This window comes from Pelobates fuscus, chromosome 2 (assembly GCF_036172605.1).
Source record: "Pelobates fuscus isolate aPelFus1 chromosome 2, aPelFus1.pri, whole genome shotgun sequence".
NCBI classification, from domain to species: Eukaryota; Metazoa; Chordata; class Amphibia; order Anura; family Pelobatidae; genus Pelobates; species Pelobates fuscus.
The window spans coordinates 425,521,336-425,542,079 of NC_086318.1; the positions used below are offsets into that span (position 1 = coordinate 425,521,336).

At 39.2% G+C, this 20,744-nt stretch overlaps 1 protein-coding gene across 1 annotated transcript in view; it reads left to right on the plus strand.

Annotated features, from left to right (window-relative positions):
* The window catches only part of LOC134587567 (calpain-2 catalytic subunit-like), a 75,379-nt gene extending 58,756 nt beyond the window's left edge, over window positions 1-16,623 (plus strand). Inside the window, exons 11-21 of the mRNA XM_063444044.1 lie at window positions 1,293-1,304; window positions 2,363-2,574; window positions 3,637-3,673; window positions 4,588-4,653; window positions 10,662-10,719; window positions 11,836-11,900; window positions 13,007-13,075; window positions 13,458-13,536; window positions 13,894-14,010; window positions 14,305-14,363; window positions 15,296-16,623. Of these exons, the coding sequence (XP_063300114.1) occupies window positions 1,293-1,304; window positions 2,363-2,574; window positions 3,637-3,673; window positions 4,588-4,653; window positions 10,662-10,719; window positions 11,836-11,900; window positions 13,007-13,075; window positions 13,458-13,536; window positions 13,894-14,010; window positions 14,305-14,363; window positions 15,296-15,319 (798 nt within the window). The 3' untranslated portion in view covers window positions 15,320-16,623. The remainder of the gene's footprint in view (window positions 1-1,292; window positions 1,305-2,362; window positions 2,575-3,636; window positions 3,674-4,587; window positions 4,654-10,661; window positions 10,720-11,835; window positions 11,901-13,006; window positions 13,076-13,457; window positions 13,537-13,893; window positions 14,011-14,304; window positions 14,364-15,295) is intronic.
* The last annotated feature ends 4,121 nt before the right edge of the window (window positions 16,624-20,744 follow it).

Here is a 20,744-nt window from a genome sequence, read left to right on the forward strand (position 1 = left end):
TCAGACTTATTGGGCAGACTAGATGGGCCGAATGGTTCTTATCTGCCGTCACATTCTATGCTTCTATGTTACTCCGGGACTTCCAATAAAGATTCAGTAATTGAGAAGAATACGGAAAATGATTGCATTCAGGAAACTACTCTTGAATAGATGGTGCGGTTTACATGGTGACATTATCTTCCTGGGATATGGAAACATTATCACAGGACAATATTTTGACTTTTTCCAGGCAGTAACTCATTTGGATGTAGATTGTAGTGCAGGTGATGACTATATCACATTTTTCAGCTGAGTTAATGTTGGCGCTTTATAAATGCCAGTAATAATGATAATAATGTAGAAACATGGTCCAGGTGTTCTTACGCAAGCTTCTAATGCCTTGTGTTTTGGTTTTTAAACTTCTCATCTTCCACTTTACCTCGTGATGCTGACTTGTTTTCTGGTAGTCGGTGGCTATCCCATGACGTGTCCCTCAGTCTTTGATTTTGACCTCTCTTCCTCCATGTGGATGCAATAGATCCAAACTTTCTTTATATTTCAGTCTGTTCCCCTGACAGCTTAAATGTTTGAACAATGCACCTGCTATTCGGGCACTGACTAAATATCTGTTTGAATCAGCTTGCATGCAGTGTTTGATAACTTGTATACCCGAATATTAATTGCTATACGTCTTTTATATTTGCCATACTGCGAATTGGCAATTAACCCAATACGACTCACCTGTGCAGCAGCAAATATTGTTCTTACTTAAACATTATACTCCTGTTCAAGTGGTTTTGGTGAGTTATCATGTGTGTGTGAAATTTTAAATTAACAGTAAATGTTGACGGTATATCTCTCCCTAGACCTTAAATGTAACATAAGTATGGACACTGTGCATCAAGGATATAGACACACTACAAATATAACACTTACTTGAAAAGTAAAGATGGTTATTAACATGAAGTTCCCTTGAAACATTTTAAAAACAAAAATACAAACATAGAGCAGACAACTTCAAGTTAATAAATGTCTTTAATTTTCAAGTAAGTGTTACTTTTGTAGTGTGTCTGTATCTTTGGATATATACACTCTTTGTTGGGTACCTTCGCTGCAGGTGGGATTCTAAGACAATTGATATTTAAGGTTTGCTCACTTTATTTATTTTTTTTGTGTGTGTTTTGTCTTGAATGCCAGTTTTAAACCCCTCTATTTTTTTAATGCGTGTAAATTCGACATACATGATAGGTAACAAATGGTCATGTACCTGAATTAAAATAAATGTTTTCTTTGTTTCCCATTCCTGTCTTTAGGTCCCTCAACAGGTACGTTGATTTTGTGCAATTTAATGTATAGAACAAAAAACATTCTCTATCAATAAATCTAACAGAGAATAATGTGCAAAGTATTATATATAAGAATAGAATGTTGAAGCGGAACCATCACTTAGTCTTGTACATTATTGCTGTACTGTTTGTGATTGTCTTACTCCATCATACATTGAACACTATTACTATCTTTATACTAATGTTGCAAAAAAAGCAGTTCTCTTTGGGGTGATATATTTGCTATATTATGTACTGACTATTATCTTATTGGAACATCAACACAAAGGTGTCATGTATGTATTTGTTGTCTTACTGAGGCTTTTTTTTAGCTTTGAGCTTCTGTGTAATATTCGTCATATTACTAATTCAAATTTAAAAAAAATCACTATAGCAATCATAAATTATTAATTTGAATGATTAATGTAACCAATTGTGCGCAGATTCCCTTTTGAAAGTTGTGAAAACACTTTACCATATATTTTTACCATATATTTTTAAAGTGAGATCAGCACAAATGGTGTGTGAATATATCTGAAATTTACTAATCAATAATTTTATTTCAAAAACACAGATAAAAAGTAATTACTTCATGACATCTGTGGTTTGGGGTTTTCTGTGTTTTGGCACTCTATTTGCACATACCTCCCATAATACAACAAACAAAACAGGTTGTGCATAATATTAGAAGGAATACTGTAATAAGTATAAAAGAGTCCACAGGACACAGTCCACGTTTTAAGCATTCACCAAATGACATTGCTTCCTCCAGCGTTCTAATTCTTTATCCGTGAGTACATGTAAAAGAGGGGGAGGGAAGAGAAAAGACCCTATGGTTCAGTATTTTTTCTGTAAGTGAAGCCACACAACATTCATGTACAAATTCACACTCACATAATATGGAGCTTCAAACAAGCTCCAGTCACAACAGCATGTAGTGGGTAACATAGAACAGTGAGCTCAGTGAGGGTATTTGTGGTTGTTTGTTCAGTGTTAAAGCACACAGTTCCTCCTGACACTTGCCCACGAGGAACCCCTGTCGGTTTCTTTCCTTTTAGATGGTTGGGAAGACGGACCTCCACCTGAGCAGAGATTTCTTCCTAAGAAATAAGGCCAGAGAAAGATCAGACACCTTCATCAACCTTCGTGAAGTACTTAACCGATTTAAACTCCCACCAGGAGAATATGTCCTAGTCCCATCAACCTTTGAACCTCATAAAATGGGAGACTTTTGCCTCCGTGTGTTTGCAGAGAAGAATGCTGAAACTATGTATGTAACAAAACTATCTGTTTTATCGGTTAAAACCAGGGGAATAGTAACATTTTGCTCAGCAGCTCCTTTTTGTTGTCTAAGCATAATGTGTGTTGCTCTTTCCAGCACCTAGAATACGTGTTATCTGATCCACAATGTATTCCTGGACCTTTTTTCTCTTTCTCATGCTATTGAGCAGTACATTCTGTTAAGATCCACTATATAGAAATCCTCTGCTAATTCATTGTTTTCCCTCCCGTATCAAAGGATCTCCCTTTTGCAGCATCAATATTACATACTGCAGGGCAGCACTTGTCTTGTACTGCCCAAAAAATGTTCAATGTCCAGAAAACATAGAAAATGGATTTGGCAGTGTTATATCCTGATGCTGCCATTTATGATTTCCATTTTGCTCATACAGAAATCCTAGCTGCAACAACAGAGGTTCCCTGTCCAGTTATAAACTGTATGATTATATCCATGTCACGGATTCACTAAGGGTGGTTGGATATTGATTAACATTCGCTACCCTTGTAAACAGACAGGCTGACAATTTGCATGAATGAAATGCCTTGTTTGTACCTTCCCAGAAGGTAGTTGTCTTACCAAAAGTTTTAATTATAAAACAAATATAAAAACTAGAATTACCGGTATATGCAAATATATATATATATATATATCTATATATATATATATATATATATAGATATATATATATATATATGGATATATAAATTAAATAACAACTTTAGATTGTTTTTAACTGAGGCAATATACCTCAGCACAGAATGCACCTGTCATGGTTGAATATATTTATTACCTGTTATGTATTACATTTATATATGTGTGTATGTATATATTTTTGTATATTTTGTATATTGTATTTTTTTAATATTGTATCCCATTGTAACAATGCAATGTTTTGTGGACCCAGGACATACCGTACTTGAAAACTAGAGATATCTCAATGTATCCATCCTGGTAAAATATTTTATATATATATATATATATATGGATATATAAATTAAATAACAACTTTAGATTGTTTTTAACTGTTGTTTTTTTTTTCTTTTTTTTTAGTGTGGCAGATGATAAAATTGAGGCAAACCTCCCAGAGGTACCGTACTTTTGACTTCATATAATCATATACACATTGTATAATGTGTATATTTGTTTGTGAAACCTGTTTGTTTGTGAAACCTGTATTTAAAGGGACGTACGCCATGTAGAAAATCAACTGCAACATTATTATTTATGTGTGATAAATAACCATAAATGGCTAACGACAATACACCATGGCTTAAAATAAATTTCTCATGTTTGGATTAAATAATAAGTATAAAAACAAACTGATATATTTTATACCAGAAACACGTCCTTGTCAAAATTACGCACACAGTCTCAGCAACACTGAGTGTGCTGTTTTTAATTCACAACCTGGCTGCAGACAGACAGATAAACTACAATCAGGTAGTGATATCCTCACTATATAACTCTCTGGGTGTCGTCTCCTTCTAACGCAGATTGTTTTGTTGTTCAGATCATTCAGTACTGTCAGTGGCTGAGCTGTGTACGTACATTGGATAAGGAAGTCTTTTTGATGGAGTGAGGGGGCGTGGCTAAGGAGGCAGGCTTATGGTGCAGCATTCTGCAAAACATTAATTTATTTTATGCAAAACTATAAAAATTTGAGCATTCAAAGAATATAGCATATTCATTCGGCCAAAACCTATCAAATGCGTTAAAGTTGTAATGGTGCCCGGAGTGACCCTTTTAATTAAATTCTGTAGTCAAATCTTGCCCTGTCAACATCAGTGCCCCAGCTTCCTTTTTTTTTTGTTAACATATCTTGCATGCATACAGTATACATGCGTAAACGTTGCTCCATTACATTGAGGCAATTTTCAATGAATCCCAGTTTACTGCCACACCTAAACCAACCTAGCTGGCTCCGCTAAGCTTTCAGATTCTGCATCATCAGACGTCCTTTTTCTGTTATATTCTCATCGTTTCCATGATGTTCCCTGTCAGGATGACATCACTGAAGACCAGATCGATCCCGGTTTCAAGAGATTGTTCCAGCAGCTGGCGGGAGAGGTGAGTCTGCGGAGATACCTGAATGGTCCTTCTTTAATAGCTATTCAATATTTACTGCACATTCACTCATTCCTTCCACTGTCCAGGACATGCACATAGGGCTGCATGGGGTCTACAGTATTACCAATCAAAGTAATGAAGGGCACACAATGAAGGTATATACAAGCTAGAATCAGAAGGAGCTCACTGTAATTACCCTGTTTCCCTCAGGGCATAGTCTATACTCTATACAATACAACATATTAAATAATATAAGGCACACCAAATAATAAAAAATAATAACACATCCTGATGTTATAGTTTTTTATGGTCTGTTTTTTTTATCAAAAAGTGTTGTGTACGGTAATAAGGCATCATCTGTTTGGCTAACTTTATATGTACTATTTGTGACTCCAATAATTGCCAATTTTGAACCGATAAAACAAAAACAAACAAGACAATCTTTATTAGAAACCCAAATCCCATTTATTAGTCCTGTTAGTTATAGAAAACCATAATACAACCTAGAGTAGTATATAATAAGCCGAATATGTTGGCACTTTATAGATGGCAGGCATAAATAAATAAATAATAATAGAATAGCCCAAAGTTCAGGTGAATCAGGTAATCACCATAAACATCAGAACTATATAAATGTAAGACGAAAAGCAGTTAGAAACGCGTTTACAGAAAAATTGGATGTTCGTTGTGCATTTTGGCCAATGATTTATCACTTCTATCACCCTCTGTTCACTGTAGCCAATCACAGCCAATCACTCGTCACTTTGTCCAGCATTAAGTTCGCTATCCTTGCATCAAAGCCGTACTTAGTCACTTGGTCACTACAGTCACTATCCTTACACTTTGTAGCTAGTACTTACAGTCTCTCAAATGTAATTGTGTTTATGATAATTTTCCTATGCCAGTGCTTTAACAGTAATCATATTGCACTGTAATTAATCCATGTTAATTAGTATCACTATCCTTTATTGTGTCAGTGATAAGTTATTCGATGATGTATTTTCCCTCCTTCATAGATATGGCAAAGCTCAGCAAACAGATATGAAAGCTTCCTATCTCATTAACCCAGTACATTTCTTGTCTATTCACCCCATTGTATCTGGTATTTCATTTCATTACATGTGTTAAGGGGACACTATAGTCACCAAAGCAACTTTAGCTTAAAGGGACACTATAGTCACCTGAACAACTTCAGCTTAATGAGGTTGTTTAGGTGAGTGCTACAGCTACCCGGAGCCTTTTTCTTGTAAGCACTGTATTTTCTGAGAAAATGCAGTGTTTACATTGGAAGCGTGGAACACCTCTTGTTGCAGTCAATCAGACGGCCACCAGAGGGACTTCCGAGTTCAGAGGCCCTAAAAAGGCCTCTCGTCCGATGCATTCTGGGTGAATGCATCAGACGGGCTATCAGCACACAAAGCACTGTGAACGCGCTTTGTGTGCTGACAGCCTGTCAGCACTGCTGTGGGCGTGGCTTCAGCTGACAGCTGAAGCCCGAACCCACAGGGATGCTGTCTGGCCACAATAGTGGTTGAAGGGGGGGGGGGGGGGGGGGGGCTTGAAATCCATCCAATCACAGTGCTCTTTGTCATTTTACAAGCGTGGGAAAGTTCTTTGGAATTTTCCCACGCTTGTAAAATGACACAGAGCACTGTGATTGGATGGATTTCAAGCCATCCAATCACATTGCTCTGTGTCATTTTACAAGCGTGGGAAAATTCCAAAGAACTTTCCCACGCTTGTAAAATGACACAGAGCACTGTGATTGGATGGCTTGAAATCCATCCAATCACAGTGCTCTGTGTCATTTTACAAGCGTGGGAAAATTCCAAAGAACTTTCCCACGCTTGTAAAATGACAAAGAGCACTCTGATTGGCTTAAACCCACCAATCAGAGTGTTCTTAGCATAATTGCAGGGCGGGGCAAGGCTTTATAAGCCTTCCCCCGCCCTGCGGAGCTCAGTCTGCGCGGAGCCCTCCATGGGTGAAGATGGATTATTTTTTTTTGCGCTCGGGTTTTTTTTTTTTTTTTTTTAATTGCGTCGGTTATTATGGATTTTTATTTGGCCTTTTTTGGGGCTGAAGAAAGAAGATTTTAGAAGAAAGAAAACATCGAATGGTAAGTTGATTTTATCTCATTTTTTTACAGGTTTTTAGTTAATGGTCCCCCCTCATTATTTTTAGGGTGAGGGGGGTAGGTAGGGAGATATTTTTTTTGGGGGGGGGGAGGGTTAACTAGGGTCCCCCCCCCCTTTGTATTTAGGGCCCCCACCCACCGCTCAGGGGTGGGGGCCGGGGGGGGACAATAGGTCCCCCCCCCTTATTGATAATTTTAGGGCCCCCACCCGCCGCTCAGGGGTGGGGGCCGGGGGGGGACAGTAGGTCCCCCCCCTTATTGATCATTTTAGGGCCCCCACCCGCCGCTCAGGGGTGGGGGCCGGGGGGGGGGACAGTAGGTCCCCCCCCTATTGATCATTTTAGGGCCCCCACCCGCCGCTCAGGGGTGGGGGCCGGGGGGGGGACAGTAGGTCCCCCCCCTTATTGATCATTTTAGGGCCCCCACCCGCCGCACAGGGGTGGGGGCCGGGGGGGGACAGTAGGTCCCCCCCCCTTACTGATCATTTTAGGGCCCCCACCCGCCGCTCAGGGGTGGGGGCCGGGGGGGGGCAGTAGGTCCCCCCCCTTATTGATAATTGTAGGGCCCCCACCCGCCGCTCAGGGGTGGGGGCCGGGGGGGGGACAGTAGGTCCCCCCCCTCATTGATAATTTTAGGGCCCCCACCCGCCGCACAGGGGTGGGGGCCGGGGGGGGACAGTAGGTCCCCCCCTCATTGATAATTTTAGGGCCCCCACCCGCCGCACAGGGGTGGGGGCCGGGGGGGGGACAGTAGGTCCCCCCCCCATTTATAATTTTAGGGCCCCCACCCGCCGCACAGGGCGGGTGGGGGCCCTAAATTATTATTGATAATTTTAGAAAGCGAGCTGAGCTGTCAGTCAGACAGCTCAGCTCGCGAACGCGCATTCCGCGCACATGCGCGGTAAAGCGCTCAGGTTCTTCATAGGGCGGCATTCAATGCCGCTCTATGAAGAACGCGATTGGTCCAGCGCGAAGCCGTCCCATTGGGCCCCGCGATTTCGTCATTTTGACGAAAAAGGGGGCGCGGCCTAGCGGGGAGCTCGGCGCTGGAACGGAGGTAAGTTTTTAATATAAAAACACCGATTTTTTTTTTTTTAATGAATGAAAGTTCATATAAAAGCAAGAAGGAAGGCTGGGGGACCTGTCTTTCTTGCTTTTATATGGTGACTATAGAGTCCCTTTAATGGAGTGGTGTACAGATCATTCCCCTGCAGTCTCACTGCTTAATTCTCTACAACTTAGATGTGGCTAGGGCTGCATAAACAAAGTGATTTAACTCCTGTCCGGTATGTGACTTACACCAGTGTTTCCCAACCTTTTTTATGGAGAAGTACCCCTTGCAGGTCTAAAAACATTCCTAAGTACCCCTGCCTTGAGAAAGCAGTTTCTGTGGATTTGAATTCTAAAAGAAACGTGGACACTGATGTTTAAGTTAATCCAATGTTGGAGACCAGGCCTGAGTAAATGTAACCAGCCAGCTTTCAGCATACATCCTGCTTGTGGTCCGTGTACCCCCTGGGGTACGCAGGTTGAGAACCTATGACTTACACAGTCTCCCTATACACTTCCAGTGCAGAGAGATCTAATGTCTAACGCCTAAATAAATGGCAGAGAATTGAGCAGTGAGACTGCAGGGGCATGATCTATACACCAAAACTGCTTCATTAAGTTAAAGTTGTTTTGATGACTTTAGTGCCCCTTTCAATGTGTGATCGCTCATCTTGGCATGTGTGTGTTTTTTGTACCAGATAACATTTTTTTCTCTTTCTCTCCAGTGAAAGTAAATTCATCCCCCCCTTACAAAGTATTTTGATACAGTAGTGACGACAGCTGACTCATTTAGATTATTTTATTATGCATGTCTGTTTCTATTTGCAGTCTATTTACAGACTTTGTTACATTTTTATTCCAAAGAATTCCCCACTAACTGAATTCTGTGTTTTATTTATTTTCAATCTTCATAGATGTCACCAGAGGTATGATGTGTGACATGTGGTGTGTTGTATATAAGGGTTGATTCAATTACGTGTAATCTTTGATGCACACTGTAATTAGATACGTACTATAATCACGTTTACGCGCAGCAAACGCTACAGAGGCCAAAACCCAGAGCAGCATCCTTGTTACTTACACACATTAGAATAAAAGCACACATAATTGAATCATGCATATTGTATGTTTGGCTTTTATCCTCCAAATCCCTACCTTCCCCTCTCCACCAGCTTTGTTCCTCTCTCAGCCTCGGACCGTTCCGAATTCGACACAAATATGCAAACGCTTTACATGATTGGCTTTTCGTGCTAGTGAAAGGCAGCACACTTTTCTCTATTACATTAATTTTGCACATCTGAAGGCCCCTTACTATAAAGCAATAGCCCACGGCTCCCTATCATGGACAATATAGAGATTTATTTATTATTTGCTTGTGCGCCATTAAGCGGTTGCTCGGCGTCTGAGTCCATTCCTGCAGTATGCTGGGAGCATGTCTGGCACAGCTAAAGAGTCCGCTTCTTCAAAAACAGTTTATTTGATAAACCAGTACCTGCGGTGACATGACAACCTGAATTTAGTCTACATTATGCATGTTATAAAAATCTGAGTTGAATTTGGTCAAAGTATTGATGAGGATTCAGGAGAGTTTTTGATCAAGTATGGCTGGTATGAATTTTTTTTAAATTAATTTGTGGAGTTTGGGTAATAACCGAGCTAGTGACAGAGTGGGGGTTGGTGGGTTAATAATATTGTTTGTGATGAGGGGTAATTAGATTTAGGAATACCCTAGACAGGCATAGGCAACCTTCGCCCCCATCCCAGATATTGTGGACTACATCTTCCTTTGATGCTTTGCCAGCATTATGGCTGTAAGAGTATTATGTATGGGAGATGTAGTCCAGAACATCTGGAGTGCCGAAGGTTGCCTATCCCTGCACCTGGAACCTTAGATGCAGTTAAAATAGAGGGTTAATTGTACTTTAATGTAAATTAGGCATTTGCCTGAGAACCGAGTAAAATGGATGCGTCTAGCCACATGGAACAGAATACTTCCCCGACTGATCCAGAGCCTTTTCCTGGGGTCTGTATCTCTGGTTGCTGCACCTCACTGTCAACATAGCCTCCTCATACTGTGCTCCTAGCTGGGGTATCTAGCCACTACTCTAATTCACACAGGAGGGCAAAACAATGAGAGAGCAACAAAGAGCGACCTCACAGACACACAACATGGAGCCTCCCCTCACACAACACCCCAAATATAAAGGGAAAATGCCCCCCAGTCAGGCAGCACGCCCTGCTTTCTAAAGCTGATTGGTTTTTTTTTCTCTGTCCTTTAGGTCTTTATAAAATGTTCAAAATTAGTAGACTAATACGTATTTAGAATTTGCCCTGAGGTGTGGTTGCTGGTGGCCCATTGTACAGCGCTACGGAATCTGATGGCGCTATATAAATAATAAAATAATAATAATAATTACAAAAATACTCCTATCGCTCCATTAAATCATCGGCTTCCTGTTCTGGCTGCAATAGTCCACACGCTCTGTATCATTTATTATTCCTGCATCACTTTACATTTTTTGTTGGTTAGGTCAAAAGTAGAGATTGCGGCATATAAAGAGTTAAAATGTAACTGATGTCTGTCGCTTTGACAAAGCCCAGCCGCCACGTTTCCACTTTTAGTGAATAGCTGATAAACCCATTAAAGGTTCCTCCAGTGATGCCTACTAGCCTGTACAGCCCGAATGTCATGTCACAAGCCGTGTGGGAACTGCGAGCCCCAGCAAGAATGTATCCAGGAAGATCACAAGGTTCTGTGTTACTCTGTTACGCTCTATTACATTATATCGCAATGTTATTTATTGGGGTTTTTTTTCTCCCAGGATAAAGAGATCTCAGTGTTCGAACTTTGCAAAATCCTCAACACAGTGATGGCAAATCGTAAGTCTCAGCGTATCTCTGCTTTATGCTATACTTTGGGTTTCTAGAATGTAAATGGTACCAAGGTCCTCTGGAGCATCACATCCTGAATGATAGTGTAACAGTCAGCCCTGTGTGCGACTAACAATCTCTCAGTGCAGCATGGAGGACTCAGATCTGTGTCTTGATTACTGGTATTGAAAAGGTTTGAGAAGTCACCTCCAGGAAGTGCTGGAAATATCAGAATTTTCTTCTTTCACTGGACTTGCGCATGCGTGTATACGTTCTAGTCTATTCTAGTATTACAGCCTGTCTGTATGTCCGTTCTCCTAAATATTAACCTTAAATATGTTTATTAGGGGTCATGTAATAATGTAACAACATATATACAAGAGCAGATAACCCCACATTAGATCTACATTTAAATGCCATCACCTAAAGGAAGGCTGAATGAGTGACAATATTCAATGACAATTTATAAAACAGAACAAAATGTTACCTATCTCACCACTGATAAAAACCTGTGATCCATGTCCCAGTGCGTTTGGGTGGCACCAGATTATTTTGCTAATTCAGTCTGGGGGCATTCAGACATTAGTGGATTACCATGGCAGAGTTTGCAGAGTTTATATTTGACTTTACTAGGAAATTAAGAGTTTTTGAAATGGTGAATTGTGATAACCTGCAAAGTGAACTTGTTAAACTAAGGTCACAATAATCACGAAGATTACATGATCCCTATTTTAGTCACATTTTTTTTGTATATCAGAATTTTTATTGAATTTTCAAAAGTAAGTCATGACATTCAAGAACATAGTGTATAATAAATGACAATGTGTAGAGAGAAACAGAGGCTCACAGGTCTCCCGCCAGTTGGTGATAAAGTGGACTACGCAGGGTCTCTGTTCAATTAGATTTTAGTCACAATTTGCCCCCCTAAGTGACACATCAAGAGATTCACTGTGCACCATAAAATGTAAACCTGGAGAATTAATTATCTTAACATGCAGCCAAAATCAGGTGAATTTACCCTTTAGAAAATGATAAAGTAACAGCTACACACGGCTTGCCGCAGTAGGAACATGTAAATGTGTGTGAGAAAATGCATTTTGTCAAAGTGCAATATTTACATTTCAGGAGGCGATATAAAAACTGACGGATTCAGCATTGAGACCTGCAGGAATATTGTTGATCTCCTGGATGTATCCTTTGAAAAACGTCATTGTGTCTTGAAGTTTGAAGTTCTACACTCTTACTGCCTGGTCCCATTTAGCCAGACCAGATTAAAAAAAATGTTCCTTATTCCAGATGGTAAAGGGATCCTGTTAAAACGGGTTCAACTTAACAGATAACAGCTCCTAAAGAAATTAATATATAATCCACCATAAACGTACTGATTTCAGCGCATTCATATTAGAACAGAGTAAAATCGTTCATTCTGCTCCAATATTCCTCTGGCTAATGTGAGTCCTGCATGCTAAAGTTGTAGTCGCCTCCATGGCAGTGCCTTGCTGTAGTTGCTGTGATGCTGAGCTGGAAAACCGCCTATAGGAATTTCTCCTGTTCTACCCTGTCACAGACTTTGCTTTTTTTAAATTTACACTTTTGCCAGTATTTATGAGAGCAACAATTATTTATATATATATATATATATATATTTTTTTTTTAATTGTTGAAGGAAGATTAATATAACTTGATATTAGCTGATAATCTTGTAAGAGCTCATGAGCCATATGGCCGTCCTGCATGGCAGTCAGACCCCAACCCTATATTTGATTTTTTTTTAAACATTTTTTTAAATCTTTAATGTATATTTCAACAATTAAACTGGGATGGTTAGCAAAGAAGTAGCTGACTTGACTCCCAATGTTGCCTACCACGCTGCCCTGCAGGATTAACATGGAATCTTACAGACTCTAGTTGTATAAAATTATTGCCCAAACCTCTAGTAAACACAGATCCCACAAACAAGTCATTAGATCCACGCCAAATGGCTGATTACACCAACAGACTGAGTTGTGGTCACTTGACAAAATTACAATGTTTAGTCTGAAATTGCCAAACTGGGGGAAAAAATCACAAATTGTAGATATTTTTAAATATTTTACAATATGTCGGTTAACCAGGTGGTAAACTCACGTAAACTCTCTGTTACAGATGAATCCCTAAACATTACCAAATGAAACTGACAGTGGTTGGTTTTTTATATTGCACTTGTCAGCTGATACATATATATTGATCTAGAAAGATGTCTGTATCACGTACCGCCATGCTGTTATTTCTCCTTCATTCATTACTTTTCCTGCAGTCTGATGGGTCTGGAAAACTCGGCCTGAAGGAATTTAACATCCTCTGGACAAAAATACTGAATTATCAGGTATGTTTTATTTTTTTTATTTGAATTTTTATGTTTTTCTTTTATATTTGTTTTATAATCTGTAACTATAGCTTTACTTCTGTTTTATTACTTCAATATGTATCAGTATTATTATTATTTTATTATTTTTATTATTATTTTATATAGCGCCAACATTCTGCAATGCTGTACAATAGAATGAATACAGACAAATAATAAACGTGTACGGAATCGATAAATGGATAGATAGAAATGAAAATTAATACTATTTTTAAAGTGAACCGGGGGAGGGTGGGGGGTCAGGGACCTAAACTGTATTTTTAAAACTATAGTTTTTAGGAATACGTTTGTTTTACATGTAATGTATATAGTTGTTTCCAACGTTGTCGTTTACCTGTTGTAGAGAATTTACCGCAGCATCGATGTGGACAAATCGGGAACAATGAGCTCGCATGAGATGAGGAAAGCTCTGGAATCTGCAGGTGGGAAGGGTTTTAGAATTCATTGTCAGATTCCGTCTGGAAATCTGGTTATTGTATCTTTATGTGCATTTCGATGGAACGTTCAAATGTAACAAAGACTCTTACAGGGTTACTTACTAAAGTGAGAATTCAAAGGGAATTTCAAATTTAAAGAGACACTATAATGACCAGAACCACTACAGTATAATGTAGTTGTTCTGGTGTGTAGGGTATGTCCCTGCAGGCTTTTTAATGTAAACACTGTCTTTTTTGGAGAATTTAAAGAACACTGGTTTCAGATTAATTTTAGGGTACCTTAAATATAAAACACAGTTTCTCTGTGTTTGATAGAATCGTGTACTCTCCTCCTTATTTTAGGGTTTACGCTGAATTCTCAGCTTCACCAGATGCTCGTTGCCAGATACGCTGATGAAGAGATGTCCATTGATTTTGATAACTTTGTGAGATGCCTTATCCGCCTGGAAGTCATGTTCAGTAAGTAGCCGGTCTCTGACGAACGGAGCTTGTAGAATGTTTCTTCTTTATCAGAGCGCTAACGTGTAAAATCGAATTTTCTTTACTTTGAAAGGAGCAGAAGGGGCCAAGCTTTGGGTGTCAGGAGAAGCCTTTTATCCAGCTTCCCGAATTGTTTGCTAAATACTTGATATACTGCACCACAAAGAGACTCCTCCCATTATAACTGCTACTATCAGCTGTAGTTGTTATGGTGCTTAGAATGACCATTTAAGCATTCAGTTAACTCTTTACGTGCATCTGTTTGTTCTGCAGAACTGTTCAAAAAACTGGACAAAGATAATGATGGCGTGGTGCCTCTTACCGTGGAATCGGTATGTATGTAAGAGGAAACTGTAGGATATAAAATATTGGCCTCCATGCAAGTACAATAAAACAAAGAATCTCTGCCCTTGCCGTGGCCAATAATGGCCTGTTTGATCCACTGACTGGGTTATTGACCAAACATGGAATTTACTGAATTAAACATGAAAAAACCAAAAATAATTCCAAATTTGCTAATTACCGCTGGGCTTTTTTAGCCTGCATTTGGCCATTCAGACTTAAAGGGACACTCCGGTCACCATAACAACTTCATCAAAATAAAGTTGTTATGGTGCCAGGAGGCCCATGGGCACTCTCTTATCTTAAGGGGTTATATTGTTATTAAATGGTTTGATCCCAAAAGATGAGCCGATATCCAGGTCTCCCAAACTGCATCCAACTTCTGAATCAGTCAGCTGCCGCTCTAAGCCAGTCAGTAGCTTCCCATTCATAAAAAGGTACATACCCCGAGAACGGTTAAACCAATTAGGGTATGAGTACACCAGGGGCCTCCTGGCACCATAGCTACTTAATTTAGATGAAGTTGTAATGGTGACCGGATTGTTTCTTTAATTCCCCAAAGTTTGGTTTTTAACGATTAACCCTTTCAGTGCTGACTTGTTCTGTTCTGTCAAGCTATTCATTTTTACAGAGAGGAAGCCAACGTGATTTCATTAACAGACAAGAATGAGAGAAGCAGGTTATCATTAAATACTGTGTATGCAGCATATTTTGCACTCGCATACAATGCGCAATATCATCTGAGTAATGATGTAACAGTAATTGCCACATCACATTTAAATTAACGAACAGGACTGTAATACTATATAATTGTGCACGCAGTGTTCTGACATCCATTGTTCATCTGTAATGGACATATATTGTTGGTTTTGTAACCCAGATGTTTTCTGATTTGCTTTTATGTTTTTTTTTGTCTTCACAGTGGCTGTCGTTTACTGTCATGTGATTTGCGGTGACTGTAAAAATAAAACCTTTATCCTGACTATGCATCCGATAGCAAGAAAACGGCTTTGCAGACTGTGCAAAATACTGCGGCTTTTATTTAGGAATATGGGTGCCTTTGGGGAAAATATAGTCTATTTTATATGACATTAATCACTTTCACTGTTCACATAATTTCAAGGAATTAATCTGCTGCCCAAATGGGTTAAAAAGTTTAACATACCTGTCCGTGCCACACGTTGGTGGCTGCAGAGCTGAAAGGGTTAATATACAACATAATTCAACCGCTTGTTGTTGCAAAAGGCAGCAGCACCTCTGTGCAATGAATTGCTGACATTTCTACAGAATTTTAAAATATGCATATTTTATATAAATATATATAGAGCGAGAGAGAGAGATCTTTGGTCTGTCTAAACCGTGAATGGCTTATCAATATGAATGTTTACAACAAGGCTGTGCAATTAGACCATTAAGCTAGACCGGGGGTGGCCTCTTATTATCAGTTACCAGCCGTTAGGCTGCCCAAGCATTATGGGACATTTCTACAACACTTTTTGGCCACTCCTTTGGTTTAAAGGTGTACCTGTAATGTTTAATATTAAGATAAAATGTTATTGCTCAGCATGCTGTAATTCTGCTCTCCGTATAAGAGGAAGGAAGCCTCATAGTTTCATAGAGTTGTGCCTCAAATCCGAATTGTGTCTTGGTTTATGCAAACATGTGGAAATAAGTGTTTACCGTCCCTTGCAGTCCTTTCACTATAGCTTAATATCACATTGGGCTCAACTAGAAAAACTGCTAAAGGTTACATTAGAACCAAGTGTACGTGTTATGGTTCCCACTGGCCCAGGTCTCCACGGTGGAGCCATGTACACTTGGAAAATATTTCAGGGGACTAAAAACAATGAAACACAAAAGGTCGATACTGTTTATATTACTGCCATGTTTGTGACACTTTACCTCCAGCCTGGCATCTGTGCCTGTATTGCCTTACTAAGATGCCCGCAAGGTTAAACTGTGTCTTCCATTACAGTTGCCGTTTGGGATTGAGAGTTCCGCAGGGAATTTTTATTGGATCCGCAAACCGCTTGGAACACCGCTCTGCCTACCACAACTACTAGCATTGACTGAGACATATTATCAGCAGCATGTCCGCTGTGAGACGTTACATTTATATATTAAATGCATGTGCAGACACAAGGCAGCGAACCAGGTCTTTTATACTGATCAGCTGATTTAAAGAAACCTCAGTCATTTAGAAGCAGTCCTTCTCCACCATGTTAGTGATTTGTAATCACTATAAAGGAGGGCGATCAACATGAGTCAATGAGTTCACGTAAACTGGAATTCTCTAATATATATATATGTGTGTATGTATGTGTGTATATATATATATATATATATATATATATATATATATAAAAAGACAAAAAGGTCCTTGCACTCAGACTGACCCTATTAACCTTCAATGCCGGGTGCTAAAATAGCCACAGCCAAAATATACAAAAATAGAAAAAAGTGGGCTAGTACTCACGGTCTTGTAGGATAAAGTAGAAATCTTTATTGGGAGTTATTCCATAAAATCCGTGTTTCAGCCCACGTCCAGGGCTTTCCTCAGGATCAACAAACAATTAATATATATATATGTAATATATTGAAAAGGAGCAGTGCCTCACACCTTCAATCACCATGAATTCCCCACATTCGTGTATGAGAGTGTAACATCATTTTACTACAAAATCTCTCCTTCTTTACCTTCCTCGGCAGCAAAGCTATAAATATAGTGATTGGCAGAAACTTTGACCCATTGCATCACTGGTGGATAACCGATAAAAAGACACCTTGAGAAGACAATAAGACAAATAAAGCAATAAAGCAAATTACAGAATAAACAATATAACAAAAGGCAATATTACAATAAAATAAAGATATCCAAGGGAGCAGCTAAGAATTCAGAGAATGTAATATATCCTACTGGGCCTGGATTGGCTGGATGGGGTGTGATGTAATGCCTGTGTGGTTTGTAAGAATTCTTTGTCAATTTCATGTCAATCGTTTTATCTATATCCTGTCACTGAGGGATGTTCATTGCTTTCTATCATTAATAGTTGTGTAATTATTTATGGCTGCACAATCTTTGAGAATTATTTTTCACTAAACCAGCCGTTATTGGGCATTGGCAGGTAAATTTCCCATTGTGGCCCAAAATAACCAAATTAATAAAAACCTCAAATCTGCTTTTTCCCCCCAGTTTGGACAAAACAGTGATATTCATTAGTTTTGGGGTTTTTTTTAACACAATTCATGGTTTAGTGAATTTACTCCTGTCAAACACAAAGATTGCTATTCACTAAACCTTTATAGATATTCACCTCATTAGTCATCAAGTGTTGCAAAGACCTCGTGGGCAGCTCTCCATAGAGAAGTCACGGCTACCATTTGCACTTGGTAGACTATGTTTCTCATAATGCTCAAATAGGTTAACTTTTATTGCTATAGATATAGGGGAGGTCACAATCCCCTTTGGAAATCTGAAATCTGATTATACTTGGACTTGGGGGGGGGGGGTAGCACTGATTGCTAAAGTGGGGGGCTATGTTTGTTTTTTATTTGGGTTTGAGGCTTACCTTTTCATAGAGAAATTATAATAAAACTTTAAAATGTGTCTGTATGTGTTTTATTTAATTCACTTGATGGCTGCGGCTCTGCATAATAGGCACATAATACATAATAGGTACAATGTTCCAAGAATGAGATTATTACTTTATTCCGTGATGTCAGGTAGACGGAGAATAAATAGATTTTTATATAATAATGAAAATGTGTATAATCACTAAATGGCAAATAAATAATAATAAAATCAAACAAAGTGGAAAAATACAAAATACTTTGTCCTTCTTTACCCAAATTATTAATTTCAAATTTGATAGACTATCAGAGTTTAAATGGTCAGGTTTTTCTTTTTAAGCATATGATGCACTCCGTTATATATATTTTTTTACGCTTTGTTTAAAGGGACACTATAGTCACCAAAACAACTTTAGCTTAATGAGTCAGTTGAGGTGTATAGATCATGCCCTTGCAGTCTCACTGCTCAATTCTCTGCCATTAAGGAGATAAATTACTCTATTTATGCAGGCCTTGTAACACCTCCCTACATGTGACTTAGAAGCCTTGCTAAACATTTCCTGTAAAGTCATCTAATGTTTGCACTTTTTTTATTTGAAATTCTGTTTAACCCCTTAAGGACACATGACATGTGTGACATGTCATGATTCCCTTTTATTCCAGAAGTTTGGTCCTTAGGGGGTTAATTTAGAATGTCTTATCTCCTGCTCTGTTAATAGCTTGCTAGACCCCACAGGAACCTCTTGTATGTATTTAAAGTTCAATTTAGAAGAGCAGGAGATACAAACTTTTTAAAGTAAGTTACATCTGATTGAAAATGAAACCATTTTGTTTTAATGCAGGCTGTGTCAGTCACAGCTCGGGAGGTGTGTTTAGGGCTGCATAAACAGAAACAAAGAATGCTTTACTCCTAAATGGCAGAGAATTGAGCCGTGAAACTGCAAGGGCATGATCTAAACACCAAAACTGCTTCATTAAGCTAAAGTTGCCTTGGTGAATATAGAGTCCCTTTAATAATGTATTTTAATGGAATTTTTTTTTGTGTTTTGTTTTCAATGACCGTTATCTATTGTTTACAAACAATATTGAACAGTTTAACAAAATATGTTTCAGAAGTTGACACTACTTAACAAAGTCTAATAAAATCGAATAAAAGTACAGTGATCCTCCTCTCAACAGATATACTAGGTTATGTGAAGGGTTTGCTGGAGCATGGTTGTTGTTATTAAGAGGCGACTGCCCTGATCTCTCTGTTTGTTACAATAATAACGGTGTCAGTCATGTGCTTCAGAGTTGTCTCTGGGATAGACGTAGGAGAGCTTTAGAACGGTTTGGACGTAGGAAGAAGAGTTGAAGGAGGGTGGTTCATGTGAAGGTTATCATTCATTATGTCCAAATTTTATCGAAGAGTCAATTCTTCATCATATTACTTTCCTACATCTACTCAGGAATTAACTTTGAGGGAGGGTTTGTAGATTTCTAATGCACGAACCATGAAAGTGTTGAATGTGCCGCAAGATAACTTTTTTGGGTCCCTTTAACCCCTTAAGGACACATGACATGTGTGACACGTCATGATTCCATTTTATTCCAGAAGTTTGGTCCTTAAGGGGTTAAGGTCTAAGAAAAGATGTCCAGTAAAAGTTCCTCAGGGAAGTCGATTATGGAAAAATAGCTGGTACATAGGATAAGTGCTCGGACCTCTGCCCAGAATCCGTTGAGAACTGGGCATTTCCAAAAACCAAGAGACAGGGAGCCCGCATCTTTGCCACATCGCCATCAAGTGTCTGATGAGCCTGGATATATATGTGACAATCTGGTTCGAGCCAAGTACCACAACATTAGTAGCTTACTGATCATCTCCCAATGTGTAGAACAATGTGAAGACTTAAAAGCACCTTGGCCGCCGCTTCTTGCCATTTTGCTGGTGTGAAACTTTTACATTTAAGAACATTCAAATAGGGATCACAGAGCTCAAACGGGCGTTATGACGTGCTGACGTGCTTTGCGTGCGGCGTCGTTGTGACGGAGGAGGAGGGGCAGCCACCAGGGATGGCGGGTGCCGATGCGGCCGTTCCGAGATGAGCCGTCCGTGCTCCCGCTGCAGCTTTGAGGAGTCATTACGGTTTGCCGACGGGGAATAAACTCTGCCTGATTCCCCCCTGTCTCCAGCCTTGACAGAGAACTATCCGCTCCCTTTTTTAACTAAAAGATAAAGGTAATCTACCGGAGGAAACACTCTCCCTATATGCCCTCACAAGGTTGCGGTGGCCGCTTCCCACGTGGCAAACGCTGCTCCTCTGACCAAGGATTTATATTTTTCTCTATTTCTCTATTTGTCTACTCATACATCCTGAATGGGAATGCACACTATTAGTGTATTAGTGTACAACTAAACCCCACCAAAGTCAGCCAAATTATTTCATATATCTGAGTGTGAGGGGCATATTCATATTTTTCTATACATTTTTTACATACATATTTTTGTGTGCCAACGTATATACAAACGGGGTAATTGTATACCACTGTGTAATTTCAAGTGCAACGCTAAGTTTGTCTATACAATCATAATTAAAGAGCAACCATATTTACTGGTGTGCAACCTTAACCCGGATTTATTTTTCTTCAATATGGCTTCAAGAAAACCTAATGACACTAAGATCTCATCAAGAAAAGATAAAAAAGATCTTTCTCAAGACAAATCAATGAGCACTTATTTTTCGCCGCAACAGAATAAAAAGCCTAAATTGACAGTGAATGATACAGACACTAGTCTTGATATTCCCGAGGCTGAAGGCAGA